Source organism: Protopterus annectens, chromosome 1.part1, assembly GCF_019279795.1.
Source record: "Protopterus annectens isolate FY-2018-M chromosome 1.part1, PAN1.0, whole genome shotgun sequence".
In the NCBI taxonomy this organism is placed as follows: Eukaryota; Metazoa; Chordata; order Ceratodontiformes; family Protopteridae; genus Protopterus; species Protopterus annectens.
Window position 1 is genome coordinate 845,249,873 of NC_056726.1, and position 21,026 is coordinate 845,270,898.

The 21,026-nt window shown below is 35.7% G+C and overlaps 1 protein-coding gene across 1 annotated transcript in view; it reads right to left on the reverse strand.

Moving 5' to 3' along the window:
• Nucleotides 1-21,026, reverse strand: part of LOC122815150 (probable E3 ubiquitin-protein ligase HERC1) — a 5,886,073-nt gene that overhangs the window by 967,937 nt on the left and 4,897,110 nt on the right. The window contains exon 63 of the mRNA XM_044087407.1: nt 16,754-16,879. Coding sequence (XP_043943342.1) covers nt 16,754-16,879 — 126 coding nt within the window. The remainder of the gene's footprint in view (nt 1-16,753; nt 16,880-21,026) is intronic.

Below are 21,026 nucleotides of genomic sequence, written 5' to 3' on the forward strand. Positions count from 1 at the left end.
AATATATAAAAAATCATAAGCTTTTAAAAACTGTTCTTAAAATAAAGCTAGTGAACTAATATTAATTACATACATAGAATAATGGGGGTAACCTTATAACTATGAGGTTGACCATGTGGGAATGAAAGTGAATCTAGTTGATAAAACCAAAAAAGGCTCATAATAACCCCTTTGCAAATACAATTACAACAATTTGTCTCTGTTCATTTTTAACACGCTAGTCAGGCTTATCACCAGACTATTAACATCGTCACTGCATTTGCTTTTGGATTGATTACGCATAATTTACATACTATTGTTACCTTCATCTCTATTCATGATGCTTTATACTAACATTACCTACAGTGTATTTATTTTTGCTAAAAATTCACAAATAAAAATGATTTATTTCCAAGTTACGTGTTCATGTATGTGTCACAGTCACATAATGAAGCTTTTCTCTTTGGATTCCCTTAGTAAATGTTCTCTATTCATTAACTCCCACCTAGTTAACAAAATACAAATAATTAAGACAAAATTCTGGCCTGCCTATCCATAAATGCTAAGTCATGGTCCCTAACAGCTAATCATTTCTTCAGCAGTAAAGGTGAAATGCTATTACCATACATCTTCAGATTCCTTGAAACACAAAATACATCTACCTTGTATATGAACTGCCAATTATGCATTCAGACTTAACACAGAGCAAATGCACAGAAGCTATGTGACAAATGAAAATGGAGAAATGGGAAAAACAGTGGAGACCCTGGGCCACTTCTGGAAGAAGACAGCTCTCTGCTTCACTACTAAGGAGGAATAAGGGGAAATAAGTTGTGTCAATGTGCAAAATAAGATGTTATCCATAATAACAATAATAATAATAATAATAATAATACGAAATACAACTATAAATATGAAAGTCACATATTTGCTGTAGTTATAGACCTGGATTGTCAGCTCTTTGCCCAAAGTACTAAGATAAGCAGGATTTAATGCAATGGAAACTTTCACAGGCTACTTGGCCCCTTTGCTTTCCCACAATGCTGTGCTTATTAGGACTACTTAACAGATATCTGAAGATTGTGAAAGGCAGAAATTAAAATACAACAAAAACTATATAGAACCTAAGAAAAGAAAAGCTGGTTCATGAACCACATGCTAGAAGGTGTGAATAATAATGAACATGTAACTGACAGCCCAGATCTATATCATTACAGTAAGTACTTTTTCATCAGGGACTGGAGTTCCATCTTCATTACCCAGGAGACAGAGCTTCAAGCTAAATTTCTTGGATGGAAAATGGAACCTCTTGAAAGAATACTCATTATTATGACTTGACCAAATAAAGACCCAAATCTGCAGATTACATTCATCTTATAGTGTCCTGCAAAAGTGTCCAGCAATGTCCATGTAGCTGCTGGACAAGCATCTTCTAATTATGCATTTTTAAAGAAAATCTGTGAAGTAGCCATGGCCATAGCTGAGTGAGCTCTGGGTTCAAATGATAACGTTTTGCAGTGTTTCTGATAGTGACATCGAATGAAAATTGACGGTCATTTCTTTTTTGAAAAACAAAACAAAAAAAAGTCTGGAGTCATTTTTAACACCTTTACTAAGTCATCACTTAAGACACAGACAGACATTTATATAAAAGAAAAAAAGGCATATTAACTACATGCATTAAACAGCACATATGTTCCTTTGTACAACTATTATCAGTCCTACATTACATACACTGCTGAATGTCTGTATTCTCTGAAACCTCACTCTTCCTCCAGAACATTATTCTGCATGTATTGTTCCCACAACTTCCTTTTACTTCTATGTAATTTGCTCCTACCCTTTTCTAAATATCATGCTTCCTGTTCTTTAACCTCTGTTACAATATTCAATACTTCAAATACAGGTGGTTTAGACTATGATTTCCATTTTCTAGTAATTGCTTTTTTTTGGCATATACCAGCATTAAAACGAACAAGGCCGCACTATGTCTAGGCAATTCAGATCCTGTGTCCCAGCTCAAAAGAATAACTTCCTCAGTTACACCGATTTGCTTACCCGATATTTCTGATAGAGAACTCTGCAGGGAATTTTTAAAGTCTACCAAATTATTACACTGACAAAACATATGTTCTCAGTTACCCCTTTCTTTCCCATCACACCTTCAACATTTGCCATCTACCTGAGGAAAAATTATTTGTGGAGTCTGATTGTGGTATAAAAAAGCATTCAAACACTTCTAAGCAAAAATCATAAATCTTCTAGACATTGTTGCATACCTGGAAGCCATACACATGTCCTCCCATTGCTCCCTAGTAAACTGATTACCCAATTGGTCTTACCAATCTTTTCTCGGATTGATTCTTATAGTTATCATGCACTACAATATATGCCCTAGTAATCATTCCTGTTTTAACAGCAGCTTCTGTTCTAGATTAAACTAAAAACTATACCACAGTAGGTTTTTCACTTACAATTCCCTGATCCCTTCTCTTTGCCTGTACTCTGAAATCAATCCCTGGTAGGGAAGACTTAGCCTGTAGTCCAAATATTCTCCTGGCTTTTTCCCATCCTGTCACCTTTCCCTCTCCAGTTATTTGCTCCATATACCTTGGTTCCTTTACCAGTTTTCACCAGTAAATTCCAGCCCCCTATTGCCAATTCTCTGTAACCCTAATTATAGTTAACTCTGTTGGCAGCATCTCCTTTCTCCATTCTCATGTTGGCTTAGTCTTAGGATACTTTATTTCTTCTTCTGAATGACTGCTGCTGTTCACCTTCAGGATCTGCATCCAAAATCCCACTCTATCCCTATTTCATTAACTCCCTCCCCCCATTTCATCATCACCCCTTTCCACTTTGAATTATAACTTTCTGCTTGTGTTATGTATACGAGCCTTAACTGTGAAGTTCTAAAACATCTCTTCAAATCAGGTAATCCTAAACTTTTTTGTTCTATCGAAAGGGTCATGTTATCCCACTTAACCCTTGTCCTTTTTCCTTCCCAGATAAATTCCTTCAACTCTTTATTAATTATTGTCTACAACTTCTCTTCTGCATTTGTTATGTGTATGAGCCTTTACTGTGAAGCTCTAAAACATCCTTTCAAATCAGGCAATCTTAAACCATCTTGTTCTGCTGGAAGGACCAACTTATCACACTTAACACTTACTTTCTTTCCCTCCCACATAAATTAGTTCGACTCTTAAATTTTTGTCCACAAATTCTCCTCTGGTTGATAAAAATATGTCTGGCCTATATATAAAATTAAAGGGACTAAAACATCTTCACTGTTTGCATCCTTCTATCTATAGCCATAAACAGTTTCTCAGTTTTTGTATTATCTTTTGTCTCTTCCCACATATCCTTAGCTGACAAAACAGAAGCCTTTTTAATCTATACTCCTAAATACTCCATTTTATCATATCTCCATAAATTTGGATACTGCTGAACCAATTCATATATGAGTACATAATTTACAGCTATAGCCTTTGTTTTATCTTCATTAATTTTATATTCTGAAAAGACTTGAAAGTATCTAAAACATTTCCACAATATCGAGATGTTCTTTTTCAGTTTTATCAGGTACAAAATAATATCACCTGCAAATAAAGCCAACTTTTCATTTTAGCTATTATAGATAGAAACATTTTATAATCATGATTTAAAATTGAAATGGGTCTATATGAAGTTGGGTCTCATGGATCTTTACTATCTATTTAGGTATGACAGCCACCACAGCTTTCTTCCTTGATGTTGGTGCTTCTACCCTTTTTAAAATATTGCTAAACAAAACTTCCAGATCTTCTTCACCTCTAGCTTCCAAACTTCCACAGCAATAACATCTGGTCCTCGACACTTTGCCACAAATTGAATGTACATCACCATTTTTAACTCATCTCCTCCTACCTTAACTATTAACTGCTGAGCTTCATTTACCTCTTGCCTTGGCATACTTAAGACTTCCATAAATATTTCCATTTGAACTCTTTCTTGATTTCCACATGTCTCTGCTTTATACAAACTTTCATAAAATCTCTGATATATCCCTAATACCTCTACAAGATCTCTAGTTATTTTCCTACTATAGGCTCCCTAAGTTTGGCAACACCTCTTCTACTTTATCTTGTCTAAGTCATTGTGTTAAAAGTCTTTTTACTTGCAGCAACCTTTCTAAACTCATGCATATTATCCAGATATTCCATTATTTTCTCCTTAGCACTCCGCAGTTGCGCCTCTTCTTGGTGTGTGTGATTCCTCTTATTCTACAATACTTTAACCTTTGTCAGCTACTCTAAATAATTTATGTTACTTCTTAACCATATCTTTTTTTCTTTTATTTCTACCTGATTTTTAAACTTTAACTTATGAAGAAATTTCTCTAATAACTCTTGAATAATTTCCACTACCCATTCCATAAATTCCTGCCTTTTAACAGGTAGGTGGAAAAGTGCCAGTGTCTATTATTTACTTTATTATCCTACATTTATATCTTAGCTTTTATTGGCTCATTATATGAAACAGTTATTGGATGTTCATAGGTAGGTACTAGGCTATCTGCCCAAGGGCATTTATAAGCCTAGCCAGAGTGTGTCGGCTTTCGCCGCCCCATTGATTAACTGATCCTCTGTCAAGCAGAGCCAATGAAGTGATCCCAGGGGTGTATCTTCTGTTAGCCATCGACTCATCAAGGTTTCTCTTGAAAAGTGTTAGTGAGGGACTCTGCCTAATGTAGTTTGGAATTTTGTTCCAAAGCATGGGGAGTCTCTGTGACAGGAATCTATCCCTCCAGCATGTTCTATTTATTGTTGTGGCTAGGTTTAGCTCACTAGAGCGCGTGGCTCGCAGTGACTTGGATTTCTTTAGGTGGAGCATGACCATCAATTCTGAGTTGGACATGGCTTTGTAAGTCAGGCAGAGATCACCTCTGAGTAAGCGATATGCCACTAAGTACAGCCAAAGTTTTTTCAGTCGGGCTGCATAGGACATATGTTTGAGGCCAGTAATCCTCTTGGTGAGGTACTTTTGTGGTCTTTTCAGCTGTCGGAAGTGTCTTGTGAGGTACATCCCAAATGGGGCATTGTACTCTATGATGGGTCTGATGAGTGATGAGTAGAGGGGCACTATAACTTCTTTATTTCTAGATGTGAACCCTTTAGTAAATTAGATGGGCCACATAGAAGGATTTCCTAACTACTTTGGCAATATGATTGTCAAAGGAGAGATTACTATCTACCTGGGTCCCCAGATCTCTTATTACCTCTTCTGTATTAAGGGGGCTGCCACCCACGTGGTAATTCGTGGGTGTTTTGTTTTTCCCAAATGGGATGACTATGCATTTTTTTGGCATTTAGCTTGAGGCCATGACTTTGACACCAGGTGTCCGTCTCAGTAAGGCCCTTTTGGAGGATGTCCGTGTCAGCTGGAGAGTCAATTATGGCTCCCAGTTTGCAGTCATCAGCAAACTTGGTTAGCCATAGTCCTCCTATGTTTGCCTGTACTTCTGAGAAGAATATGCCAAACAGTAGGGGTCCCAGGCTTGAGCCTTGCGGGACACCATTTGTGAGTTTAGAGTCGGACCTGGAGCCCGCTATTCTTACCATGTGAGTTCTGTCTGTAAGCCAGCTGGCAACCCATCTCGTGACGTAGGGGTTTATGTTCAGGCTGGTGAGTTTTTCTGTACTACCCGAGTGGGGAATGGTGTTGAAAGCCTTAGCGAGGTCAAGGTAGGCTGTGTGAACCACCTTTCCCTTGCCTATGGCCTTGGCAACTGTCTCAAAGAAGTCAACCAGGTTTAGTAGGCATGATCTGCCTTTAACAAAAACAAACTGGGTCGGGTCAAGTGTTTGGAGGTTCCCAATGCCTTTGTTAATGAGTTCCATGATGATGCGCTCCATAGCCTTGCAGACCAGGCTAGTCAGGCTTATGGGGCGATAGTTACCAAGGTCAGTTGTGGCCCCTCCTTTGTGTTGTGGAATAACCGTTGCTGTGTGCCATTCTATGGGCACGTAGCCTGTGGACAGGCTGAGGTTGAACAGTGTGTTTAGGTGGGGGGGGTTGGTTCATTCGGTAGTTCGTGCAAGACACAGCCTTGGACACCATCTGGACCCACTGACGCTGTGTTTTGGCTTTTGAAAGGGCTGTTTTCTCATGTGCGTCTGTGATTTCTGGGACACTACACTTTTCCGGTATTGTTGTGGGGCCTTTTGGGAGTGAGAGGGGGTTGAAGTTTTCATTGAATCTATCTGCCAGGATGTTGGCAATATTAGTAGGTTCAGTGCTATTTTGCACTAGTTCAGTGCATATCTGTGAGTTGCCACTTAGATTCTTAACATAACTAAAGAAGGCTTTGTGGTGATCTTTTGACTCCTTGGCTATTTTTCTTTCGAAGTTAGCCTTGCATGATTTTATGAGGGACCTTAGTTTCTTACTGATACTGATGTGTGTCAAAGCTTTCTATTAAATGCCCATGTTCCTATGAAATATAATTTCTGTCTAGTCTAGCCCAGTTTTTGAGCCTTGAGGAATATGCAAATACTCTCCAAGTTCCTATTACTGAATTAATGTCTTCTAAAACAAATATTTCCAAAAATTTCTTCATATATCCACCCTGTTGTGTTATATTTTGCCTTCTAGGTCCCTGTCTACATCCACACTATTGCAAATCAAGTTCTAGTCCCCATCTACACATAATATCCACTGAGGAAAGCTAATTACTTCTCCCAATATTTTCTTAAGTTCCATAACAGCAGTTTTAGGAAGAATATAAATGCATGCCAGTATAATTTTCCTCCCTTGTCAGTAACCCCTTATTGCCACAAATCTAACATTATAATCTTTTTCCTCTTCTATCATTACTGGAGCTCTTCTAGCAATTAGTAAAAGTACTCCCTTTTTCCTTTGTCCCTGATACTCTGCCAAATATCCATCATGAAATCATTTCTTTATACAATTCACATGCTCATTTCTTTCCAAATGCGTCTCCTGCAGCATTGCTATTTGTACTATAAATTTCTTATTATAATTCAATACTCTTATCTTTTTGTCTACACCTGTGATGCTATTTAAATTCCAAAATAATATGGATAGCATAGCTATTATGATAATTAGTTATTATTCCTACATATTATATGTAATAGCTTTTTAAATGGCTAGTTCCAACTTTTGTGTTACATGCATACACTAATTTTATACAGTATTCTCTCACCATTTAAACATATGTTACTTTTTAAAATGAAAACCCTCAAAAAAAACAAAACAAACAATAATCCTCTAAATACCCCCACATCCTCAAATAATGAAGTTTAACCTTCCTAATAGAAACAACTGTTCCAATTTGACAGCTATACCCCCAGGCATTACCAAACCTCAAATTAAGGTTATCCATGCTAAAATGCATGCTACAACATGTGCTCCCACATACACTGATTGTTGTATGTTCTTTTCCTATCTCTATTCTCCTCTCAGATGTAAAAACAGCATGGATGCTTTCAGAAAACATCAACTTTTAGCCTTAAGAAAAAAATAAACTGGCCATCTTTAAATAAAAAAAATATATATACTGTTGTAGTTGTAGTAAATGCACTGAAGAATATAGGCTGCTGGGAAAGTTGTATCTAATTCACTTCCAATAATTTCAACTGGTGGACTTCTTTGAGACAGTTACTCAGACTATTGATAAGGGAAAGGAGGTACACACGGCTTACCTTGATAAAGCATTTGACACCATTCCCCATTCGGGTATTATTGATAAACTCACCAACCTGGGCATAAACCCTTACGTCACAAGATGGATCGCAAACTGGCTCTCAGACAGATCCCACAAAGTAAGAGTAGCGGGATCTATGTCCGAATCCAGACCAGTAACGAGCGGTGTACCTCAGGGCTCTGTCCTGAGGCCCCTACTGTTTGGCATATACTTCTCAGAAGTACAGGCAAGCACTGAAGGGCTGTGGCTGACCAAGTTTGCGGATGACTGCAAACTGGGTGCTATAATTGAGTCTCCGGCCGACATGTATGTCCTCCAGAACGGCTTTAATGAGACTGATGCATGGTCTCAAAGCCATGGTCTCAAGCTAAATGCTAAAAAATGCATAGTAATCCCTTTCGAAAAAACAGAGTATGCGTGAACTACCACATAGGAGGTAACCCCCTCATCAGACCCATTATTGAGTACAATGCACCAATTGGAATGTGCCTGGTTAGGCATCTCCAGCAGCTGGAGAGACCACAGAGGTACCTCAGTAAGAGGATTACTGGCCTCAAACAGTTGCCCTATGCAGCACGATTGAAAAAACTAAGGCTTTTCTCTGTTGCATACCGCCTTCTCAGAGGCGATCTCTGTCTAACATACAGAGCCATGTCCAACCCAGAACTGTTGAACATGCTCCATCTTAGCAAAACCAAATCCACTCAAGCTACACGCTCTAGGGATATAAACCTCAGCACAACAATGAATAGAACATGCTGGAGGGACAGATTCCCTTCGCAAAGACTTCCCTTGCTATGGAACAAGGTCCCGATCTACATAAGACAGAGCCCCTCACTATCACTCTTCAAGAGGAACCTTGACGAGTGGATGGGTAACAGAAAGTTCACACCAGAGATCATACCAACAGCTCTACTAGATAGGGGCCAAGGGTACTAGCTGCTAGATCAAGGGCCTAGGGAACTAAGATTTATTGCCTGCAATCGTAGACAGCTTGTGCTCATGGAAACATAAGAACAAAATTTACAAATGCCCTTAGCAGCAGACAGCTCTACTCAAAGTGAATGTTTATCTGCTAAAGAAAAATAAAAAACAAGCCAATATCATTACATATGCAAGCCCTTCTCATTGCATTCACATTATTTTCTTATTAGATTGAGCACATTCACCTATGCGATAGTAAGAGAAAATATCACAACTCCACATTATTATAATCAGTGTACTTTTGCACCCCATCTCCCACCTAACAGCCCAACATTACAGCGTATTAACTTAAGCGTTTGACTAGCCTTTCTTCTCTTTTTACATTGCAATGTCTACATTTCTTAAAGCTTAAAAAAAGTGCTTGCTTACTTTAGTATCTTTATCACAGATACTCATCCTCAACCCTTCATTTTAGATATCCCGATACTATAAATATAAACTTTACAATACAACATGCTATTTATGTCATGAAATGCTTATATACTATTAAGAATAAAATTGTTTTACTTAATTAGTTTTTTTCTTTTTAGTGTCCTTCTAAACATTAATGACATGAAGTATGATATACACTTTTCAGTCTACCCACAAGTTTAGCAAAGTCAACGAAAGTCCAATATTTTCAGCCACTTTTCCTTGTAAAAAACACATTTTACAAATGTGATCAATGCCTTATAGTCTCACATTTATTCAGTACTTTCAGTGCTACTAGTCATCTTCCTGTTCATTTCCATCTCCCAACACCAGACTCCAGTTCAAATCCAAGGTACTCCTGCTACTTCTGTTTAGCTCCTGTGCTTTTTTTCTGTGTCTCAAGCAGTGTCATTTGGAACAATTGAAACATTTTACTGGTAAACATCTCTGAGTGTTATTGTTAAAAGAATTAAAAGCAGATTCCCCTTCTATTTGATGGCTCACTTTTGTTGGACAAACTTTTGTATTTCTTCTTTACCCTGCTCTACATCAAAAATGATTTTGATCCTCCATGAAAAAATACTTTGAAAACAGCTGGATACAGCAGGTTGAATCTCTCGCCTGCCTCTTGATATACCCTGACTGTTTTAATAAATTTGCTCCTCTTCTGGCTGGTGTACAGTGAATAATCATTTTCCACAAACACTCTACTTTCTCCAATTTTAATAGTTTGCCCTTCTGCCACAGTTTTGTCATGCTAGCATGATTGCATCTTTACTAATACAGGTCTAGGCTGCTTTCTTGTTGCCAGGTTTAGAGCATACATTTGCTATGCCCTTTCAATTAAGAAATTCTGCTGTGGAATATCAGTCCAATTGCTTATTTATAGACATACTGAAGGAAAACCAAACTAATGAACTGTTATGAACGAAAAGCCACCAGCCAGATGAATAAATCCAATTTAATAACAAAATAAACTTATACAGCCACAAAACGAACTTAAAAAATGCCAAGAACAAACCACAAATATACGTAAGTGCTTTCGTTTAAAAGGTTTTAAACTTCATCAGACAATAACCTCCATTACATCATGTAAATGGTGGAATAAAATTCAAGAAGGAAACAGTTTTAGCATACGGGATAATAAATATTATATGAAAAAGAAATTTAATTGTAAATCTAAAGCAGTTGTTTACTTAGCGAGGTGTAATTCCTGTACCTCGTTTTACGTAGGTAAAACAGAAAGAATGTTCACACAGAGAATTTATGAGCATGAATACGCAATAAAGAATAAGAAAATGAATAATGCGTTAGCAAAACATGTAAACGAATATAATAATCATAAATTTTATTATATGGTAATAGATCAAGTGGAAATAAAAGATAAGATTCCTTGGAATTTAATTTTGGAAGAAAGAGAACTTATCTGGCAAATAAAGTTACAAGCAGATTCTTGGCCAGGTTTAAATGAAAGAAGTACTATGGGGCCAATTTTAAAATTAAAAGCGTTAACTAGGAATAAAATTAAAGATTAATATAAAATTTGTTCTAGGAATTTTATAATGATTATGAAGGAGGGTATGGAGTAATAAGTTAATGTAATGTAATATAATTAGTTTAAAAAATATTATAAAAAATATTATAATTTTATTATAATATAATTTTTTAAGAGATTATATAAGTTTGTGTTTCTATTAATGTTTAATATACATTTAATGTATAATATGTATTTATTTATTTATTTATAAATAATTTTAACATGAAGCTAGTATTTAATATAATCAATTCTATTTATTTAGTCCCATATCCATTGTATTCATGCATTCCTTGATCTTTGGCACTTAAAAATTCTATCTTTCACTTTTTTACAACTGAGCATGCTCCAATTTGATTTAAAATTTGGCACAATTTTTTGAATTTGGCGGAGGCTATAAAAGGAAGTGATGTAATGGAGGCTATTGTCTGATGAAGTTTAAAACCTTTTAAACAAAAGCGCTTACATATATTTGTGGTTTGTTCTTGGCGTTTTTTAAGTTCGTTTTGTGGCTGTATAAATTTATTTCGTTATTAAATTGGATTTATTCATCTGGCTGGTGGCTTTTCGTTCATAACAGTTCATTAGTTTGGTTTTCCTTCAGTATGTCTACAGTTTGCCCAGACGAAATAGCTGTACAGCTGGATGATTCCATCAAAGGAACTGAAGGGTCGATTGGGAATTTAACAGCTTTGATACTTAAATTAACTCAACGTGTGGATATTTTATATGAAAAAGTAAATAACGTTGATGGCAGCCTTTAGAATGGGCATACAAAAGAAGCAGCATTACAACCTAATTTTGATTTTAACGTTACTCCAGCATGTTTGAACAATTCAAAGGGTGTTACGGAAGTTAACGCTATTGAGACTGGGGATAAAGTGAAAGAGACTTCTTTGAATCAAGGGATGCAGCCAAGCAATTTTGGGCAGGGAAGTGGATTTTGTGCGCAAAAATCGTTTGAGCACAGGGAAAGACTAAGGAAAACTGTTCCGATGCTAAATGAATGGTTGGGATCATCATTTGTTTTTTCTGGACATTTTAATGGAGGCAATAATAATAATAATGACATTGATCATAAATTGAATGACTTTGACATAAAATTGATGAAATGTAGGAAATTGCAACTTGAGAATGCTTATTTAAGAGAGTGCATCAAATTGAACATTATTCCTAAGGGGTTGTGCTTATGGCACTACCCCATTGGGCTAGTATATAATTCACCTACGCATATAGACTTGTTGCAGTTATTTGATTGATGTGGAAAGGATCTTCTTAACATATTAATTAAGTATAATAAAATAGAAATTGATAAATTGATATTAGAACTTGATGAACTTGATAAAACAATCAGAACAGATGGTTCATTCGAAACTGTTCAGTATGATATCATTAGGATCTATAATAGCATCGATCAATATATTACCAAATTAAAGAATGGAAAAACAGAAAAAATTGAAAGAGACATTAATTAATGTGCCAATGGGATAGCCTATCCAAGGCCCCCAGGAGGTCAAAATAAGAAGATTAATACTTATGGTTCGAACCATCCTTATAGATCTGACCCTGCAGGAGAAGGCCAATATAATGGGAACTTACAAAATGACTTTGCATATAACGATGAAGATCCTGAATTAAGACGTTCGGAAAGGCTTAAAAATAAAGCCCCTCATGTTAATCAACAAACAGCGGGATTTCAAGGAGCCAGACCGAAGGACAAAAAATGGAGAACATGATTTGGGAGACTGGCATTTTTCTTAATGAAAATGGGCATGAAACATTTAAGAAAAACCTTGTGATAGTAATTTAGACAACAAGTTGTGACAAGTCATTGTTAATTGTCTTGGCGATTTTAAAGTGTATAATTTTACTAAAATTGAGTTTAACCAGGAAGTCGCTAACTTGCTGTCTAAGGGATTTACATTTGTACCCTCTCATACATTTGATTTTACTTCTACCATTATTGATATGAAATTATTTTTGAGAAAAATTAATTTTTCATTAATGTATCAAGATTCGATTTATAATGGACCACACAAGTTTAATATTTCAAGTACATATAATCCCCCCCTGCATCCTAAGCTTTTAATATATGAAACGATGTGCGAAAAACAGCTAAATAACTTAGATAGAATTAATAGAAAAATGGAATACCCTTTAAATTTAAGTAAAGATGAATTAGAAACATTAAAAAGTTTACAGAAGGGAAATATAAGAATTATGAAGCCAGATAAAGGGGGAGGAGCAGTTATTATGGATAATGATTTTTATAACGAGAAAATGGAATTGATTTTGAATACAGATACTTATGATCAAGTATCTTTAAATGAGTTAAATTATGCTTATAAAAAGATTTCCCTACAAATTAATGACATGTTTTTAGATAAACGGATAGATATTGATTTATTTAATTATTTAAATATTTTATCACCTAGGATTCCCGTTTTTTTGGGAACCCTAAGATGCATAAAAATATAGAAGAACCCCCTATGCGCCTCCTAGTAGATGGGAGGGATTCCATCACATCAGCATGCACTAAATATGTTGATTATGAATTAAAAAAAGTAATAGTAAAAGAGGAATATATTTGTAAAGATTCCTGGACATTCTTGGAACATACTAATCAAACAGTGTTCGATGCCAAGGATGTTTCAGTTACAATACACGTATGCGATTTATACACAGTAATTCCCCAAAATATTGGGCTTCAATGGATTAGTGAAATTTTATTTGAATTTTCTTTTAAACAAGATTTAAATAACCTTTTAATTGAACTTATTGAAATTGTATTAAATAATAATTATATTAAGTTTAATAGTCAATATTATATTCAAAGAAAAGGTATAGCTATGGGGTCACCGTGTGGGGGGACTTATGCAAATTTAGTGATGATGTTTTGGGAACGGAAATTCATATTTAATAGTAAATATTATAATTATATTAGATCATATCACCGGTTTCAAGATGATATTTGCCTAATTTGGAAGGAAAACAGTGATATTTTAAATGAATTTTTAAATTATATTAATGGAACCACAAACTTTTTTAAATTTACATGGAATATTAATTTAGATGAAATCAATTACTTGGATATTAATTTGGTTAAAGATTATGAAGCTAAAGCTTATATTTCTTTAATTTATAGGAAAAAAACTTACTCCAATGGCTTCCTTCGTTATACTAGTGCACATCCTGAACATCAGAAAAAATCTGTAATTAAAGGCCAGTTAGTTAGGGCCGCTCGGATTATTACCAAATTTTCAGATTTTACGAAAGAATGTGAACATTTAAGAAGTATGTTTATTAATAAGGAATACACGATATGGCTAATAGATAAACTAATTTTGGAAGTTAATCAAAAAAGAAGAACTGGCTATTTTAAGCCAATCTTGAAACTTAAAAGTGGATTAGTTCATGAGAATGATATTAATGTAAGCACACTTAAGTTAGATAGTAGAAGCACCAATGATTGTTTAGATATTTTTGGTAAATATATGAATAATAAACACGAAGAATTTTCAAAGGTTTTAGTAATTACTTTTACACAGGATTATCAAATTTTGAAGGACGTATTTAATAATAATCAGGAAATTTTAATTGAAGATTCTCAGTGTAAAAAACATATAAATAAATTTCCCAAAATAGTTTATAGAAAAGGGAAATGTTTTAAAGATCTATTGAAATTTACTAATAATAATAAAAAGGAGAAGATGAAGACTGGGAATTATAAATATGGAGCATGTAAATGGTGCTATAAAATTCAAGAAGGAAACAGTTTTAGTATACGGGATGATAAATATTATATGAAAAAGAAATTTAATTGTAAATCTAAAGCAGTTGTTTACTTAGCGAGGTATAATTCCTGTACCTCGTTTTACATAGGTAAAACAGAAAGAATGCTCACACAGAGAATTTATGAGCATGAATAAGGAATAAAGAATAAGAAAATGAATAATGCATTAACAAAACATGTAAACGAATGTAATAATCATAAATTTTATTATATGGTAATAGATCTTCTGATTTTTATGATGGGCACAACATTTTTTTATCAACATTGGACAAAGATAAAAGATAAGATTCCTTGGAATTTAATTTTGGAAGAAAGAGAACTTATCTGGCAAATAAAGTTACAAGCAGATTCTTGGCCAGGTTTAAATGAAATAAGTACTATAGGGCCAATTTTAAAATTAAAAGCGTTAACTAGGAATAAAATTAAAGATTAATATAAAATTTGTTCTAGGAATTTTATAAAGATTATGAAGGAGGGTATGGAGTAATAAGTTAATGTAATGTAATATAATTAGTTTAAAAATATTATAAAAAATATTATAATTTTATTATAATATAATTTTTTAGGAGATTATATAAGTTTGTGTTTCTATTAATGTTTAATATACATTTAATGTATAATATGTATTTATTTATTTATAAATAATTATAACATGAAGCTAGTATTTAATATAATCAATTCTATTTATTTAGTCCCATATCCATTGTATTCATGCATTCCTTGATCTTTGGTACTTTCTATCTTTCACTTTTTTACAACTGAGCATGCTCCAATTTGATTTAAAATTCGGCATAATTTTTTGAATTTGGTGGAGGCTATAAAAGGAAGTGATGTAATGGAGGTTATTGTCTGATGAAGTTTAAAACCTTTTAAACGAAAGCGCTTACGTATATTTGTGGTTTGTTCTTGGCATTTTTTAAGTTCGTTTTGTGGCTGTATAAGTTTATTTCGTTATTAAATTGGATTTATTCATCTGGCTGGTGGCTTTTCGTTCATAACAGTTCAATTGCTTATTTGTGCTATCACAAAATGAATACAGTATGTCCCGGACTCCCTTCCCGGTTTTTCTGGAACAGCAGAAAATCTTGGGGTTTCACTGCATGCAGTGTCCTCTAACTCTACCATTTTTTGAAACAGCTCTTTTTGAGAAGTCTCATACTCAGCCAGCTTTTTCTTTATTTCAGGCTCTGAATTTTGCAGTTTTATCAGTTCACCTAAGTAGCTGCTAAAGCTTCCTCCATTTTTGCCTTCTGTTATTTGAGTCAACATACTCTTACAATGATTCATTTATTTTAATCATTTCTGAAATACATTTGGTTTATTTTTCCGTTAAATTACTGGAAGTCATCTCTAGCAACAGAGCTGGTGCTTGAATTACCTTTTGCTGAACAGCTCCTGGATTCTTCCTAGTCCTTGTTTTTCCTTCACCTTTTCTAGCTGATTTTCATTCAGTCTCTCTGAGTTTCCTCTTTGCTGCCACCCATGCAGCGTACTTATTACTAGTAAGTGAATTTTATTAAAACTGGCAGAATTACTGGCCTTTGTTTCATGGTTTCTTTTTTACTCTGGGAGAGCTGAAATTAAGCTTTTTGAATAGTTTGCAGCCATCTTGGAGGTTAAAGTTGGGTGTTTCAGTGTAAAATTTGAGTTGTCAGTGAACATCCATATAATGCAATGCTTGAATTAGGAAAACACTGGTAAAATAATATATTCCTTTATGTTTTCCACTTCAGGCATGAAAGCAGATCTCATGGATAATCTGCCTTTCACGCACAAGGCCTTAAACTAAGGAATTCTACTGGCTGAGGTAATAGCCACAAGAAAATGAGCCTTCCATGAAACAAACTCCAGTTCTGTGTGGCTGCAAGTTCAAAAAGAGGCTGAGTTACTTTTATTTTCTTTTTACAAAATGAAGATACCAAAGAGAAAGAAGATCCATGATGGAAAGTCAAAAAAGAAAGGTCTTGCAAACCTTCAAGGAAGCCAATGACAAAGAGATGGCACTTTGCTGGAAATCAGAAACAGTAGACAGGTGAACTCTGAGAGAAGAATAAGTGAGACAGGGATAGCAATACCAGAACTACGAAAGGATCTATGCCCAAGTACAAGTCTTTGGAGAGAAATGCCACGTGAGGGGAATGAAGACTGTCAGCAAGACTGTCTGTTTAGAAGCCATGAAAATAATCTTTTAATAGTTACCTGCGGCATTTTAAGAATCAGGGTGTCCTGATTATTTGCTTAATTCTATACATCACTCTATGTTGTTTTGTCCAATGTTGATAAAAAAAATGTTGTGCCCATCATAAAATCAGAAGATATACAGAATATTTAATTAAAATATTACCTTTTCAGCCTGTGATAGTGAATGTGCAAGCGTTGGAGTCAAGGCACTTGTTCCTGCATCGGCCAGTTGTCCATGTCGGCCTGATCCCCATAGGTAGAATTCCCTCTTTCCTCCCATGTACCAGTCCTGCAATTAAAAAAAAAAAAAAAAAAAAGGAAAAAAAATGATATGCTCAGCATGTTAGATTTTACACACAAAAATCCTATAGTTTCCACATTTAATAAGTCCAGCTTGCAAAATTCTGAAATTTTTCTAGTTGCCATACTTGAAGTCCATGAGTGCCTTCTGTCAGAATACATGTTGCCATCACATGCCAAAATAGCATAGCATGCTCCATTATATCTCCTATCCAGGTTCTCTTTAACATTCTACTTTTCTTCTACCTTTACCTTTCACCCTTATTATTTTTCCCACATTTTCAAATGACCTTCTGAATGCCTCTGTGGATTTATTCTCCATCACCTACTCCAAAAATGCATTCCATGGCTCCATACATCTGTGTGTGAGAAAGTACTTCCAGAGATGAAGTCAGCAGATTTTTCTTAGAAGCTGCGGCCTGTACATCTTCTTTCCCCTCTTTTATTCCTGTTCACAATAACCCCTCAATGTTTCCCTGACATGGTCCTATATATCAATACCAGGCTCTACTTTCTTTTCTAATCTCACATAAGAAAATCAAACTTTTGCTTCTGTAGCCTATGGTCATATTAATTCCCCTCTATCCAAATGGATCATTTTGTTAGATCGCTGGATTCCTGTAAGCAGCCTGCTGCCCTTTTTTATGTGGCCTCCAGAACTTCACACAATACTCAAGATGTGATCTGACAAAAATCCTGTGAAAAGTAAAGACTACCTCTCAGCTTCTGGACTCTATACCCCTAAGGATACTCCCCAGCATCCTGCATGCTGCCAGCACCCTCTCACTTTTCATTCTGTGGTCCATTCAAGATGTGAGATCATTATCATCATCCCCCCAAGATCTTTTCCCTGCTTTCTTGCAATCATTTCCACTGCTTCAGGCTGATACTTTACATGAGAAATGTTGTGCTCTAAGTGTAGCATTTTAAATTTGTTTATAACAAAACTCATTTGAAACATTTTTGTCCACATCATGTGTTAAACACCTTCACACCATCCTCCACTGCTGCACCTATGTACTCTCATCAAAGCGGTTGATCTTGTTCCCTCAGATTTGTCTTGAGATAAACACATTGTTGAGTACTGGACTCAGAAGAGACCCTTATAATAGCACACTAGTTACATTTTTAAATTCTGAAACTGTCCCTTTAACCACAACCCTATATCTTCTACCATGCAGCTGACCAGTTCCTCACTACAGACCCTATGCTCTTGCATCTCCCTACTTCACACTTTGCTTTACTGTGTGCCACCTTCCTGCATTTCTGACAATCATTGCTCATATTCGATTTTTTTCTGCCCTTCTCCTACCTACTTCCCACCTCATCCTATCTGCTGGCCTCCTGTTGTCTCCTATTGTCCTTTTACACTCTATACTTTCATGCCTGAACAGTCAATCTACTAGCATCTCAGGCTTCCATGTTCTACATTGAAGCCCTCCATTCTTCTGCAGACCCCATATTATATGCCATTCCAAAGGTTAATGACACAAACAGTGGCTTCAAATCCTGAGCACCACACAAATCACTTCCTGCTCTTCTTGTCTAGCCTGTTCTATCCCATTAATATCTCAGTCTTGGATACTTTTTCCCTTTTTTGTCTTCCAGTTTAACACAAGTTTTAGGACTACGTGCTACTAAGCTTAGACCATATAGCAGTCCTGGGTTTGATGCCCAAAGCTTTCATTTCTCAGCTATGCAATTCTGAGCAAGTCACTCATAAGAAAGTTGCAAGTATAATTGTTTATTGCCCAGAGGATGAAGAATCCAGTTTCCTGTGTATTATGGGCCTGTATAAATTTGGAGTCTTGTGCACCTCTGCCCATCATGCAGCAGTGCCCTGTACAGATGCCAACACCTAAAAACAAACTTTCCTTACAAAGCCTCCTCTGAAACTGTACCAGTAACTCGTGAGTGTAGACCAACTATTTTGTGTGTTGAGTAGCATACAGCAGCTAGTTTGTGTGTTGAGGGGCACTGCCCCTTGAATTTACTATTACATAGCCTAGTCTAGTCTCTAGCCTCAAAAGCACCCTTAGTCAGTCCACTATTAAAGCCTTGTGCACTGCAATCTTGTAGCTCACCAAATAAAGGATCGGATATCATGGATTTGCACTTTTTCAATTCCCCCACAGCCAGTTTGCTGAATATAGGTATTCTGAGACAATATAACAACTGTCTAATGTTCACTCTCAACAATTTAATCCTCAAAGAAACAAAGTATGCACGAGATGTATATACACAATTTCTCCTGAAGCAAAACTCTCACGTACAGACACTCATAACAATATGGATGTCAAAAACACACATGCTACTCCCATCACACATTGTATGCACCTACCACAAAGACCTACTAATGCTGATGCACTTAAATGCAATCTTCCCAATCTCCAAAGACCTCCCAGCCATTCTACCTGCAAAGATTATCCTCGGCAAACCCAAAAGCACTCAACAGAAACAACACCCAACTCTGTACATACAGTCATAACTAGGGGACCCTCAATGTCCAAGCCCATAAGGCAAGCAGATACACTACCCAGGACTTTAGTCATAGGGAACTCCACTGAATGACATACTGATGCCCCATTCACAAGGCTGAACAAGGAGAAAATAACAGTCAGTTGTCTATCAGGGCAAGGATTTGCCAAGTTACTCATACACTCAAGTCACTGCACCACAGGTGCGAGTATGATTCAGTCATTAGTCCATTTAGGTGTAAATGACCTGGGATGTACAACACCCCACCCCCAGACTATATGAAGAGAGACAATTATGGAGCTCTTTGACCGTGTGTTAAAGGCTGGTGTGTGCCTAACACTGAACAGCATTCTACCTTCACCAAAGATGATGCCACAGTACGAACATAAGATGACTGACTATAATAATTGGTTTAGTTTCTGGTGTCGTTCTAGGGAGATATAGTATTTATCAGCTTACACAAATGTGACTATGGCTAATGAGTTTGCCAATACAGGTTATAAAATCAACAATGTTAACACCAATAAAAATGACATCTTAAATAAATGGGATACAGACTATAAACCCCTTTTTTGTAGAATTTCACAAGAACTTAATATACAATGTAAGCAAGCACCTAGATGCAGATATACCTTTACATACAATATGAACACATCCAGTGTTAAACAAATTGTTTGCAAGTATTGGCCTATTCTAATGGTTGTTCTACAGCTTAGTAATGTTTTAGATGAAACACCTAGTTTTAGTCATAAAATAAGTGCCAATCTTAAGAATAAACTCTTATAAGGAACAGTGGCTTAGTTTTCTATCCTTTAGTAATAACAAGAATGGAACTTTCAGATACAACAGTTGTTGTTTATTGCACATACATATACACTGACAAACACATCCAGCATCCTGTGAGTAGAAAGGATTTCACCCTATATGCTTATGGTAATTGCAACTCTACTAATCTCATTTATTATGCCACATGTTGCAAATGTAATGCATATTATATAGGGAAGACCAAGAGGAAATTTTTGAGAGAGAGAATAGGGCAACATCTCTCGGATATAAACAGGAACATTCTGACTAATGCTTTATGTAAACACATAAAGAACACTGATAGTACACTCACTTTTAAGTTTGCAATTTTGAAAACATTACCAACACCTTTAAGAGGGGGCAGCATGAATGACCTCACTGAATATGAAGAACTTAAATGGATTTTCAGGTTTAGAGCTCATATTACTCCTGGTCTTAATGACATGGTAACTTTAAAGCCTTATTTAAGGCTTTTGCATAAGCAACTTAAATAACATCATGTGACTTATTCACTATCAGTATAAATGGATTCAGCTTTGGTTGTTTGTATCGATTTTATGGCGCCTCTATGGTAAAAGTGCATTTTGAAACTTGCGTTTTGTTTTTATTTTATGTTTCATATAACTTTTTAAAGTTTTATTAAAAGTTTGTTCGTGGTTCCGTTTTTGTCCATTTTTTTCTTTTATTTGCTTTTCTTGGAACATACTGGGCTTATCACTGCACTGATACCCATTTTTTGACTGTCAGCATGGGATGACATGGTCAATAAAACATGTTACTTTGCCAAGGATGGTCTTCACCTGTCCCCTCTAGGCTTTCAAATATTGGCTTTAAGACTGTCCTCACCCACAGAC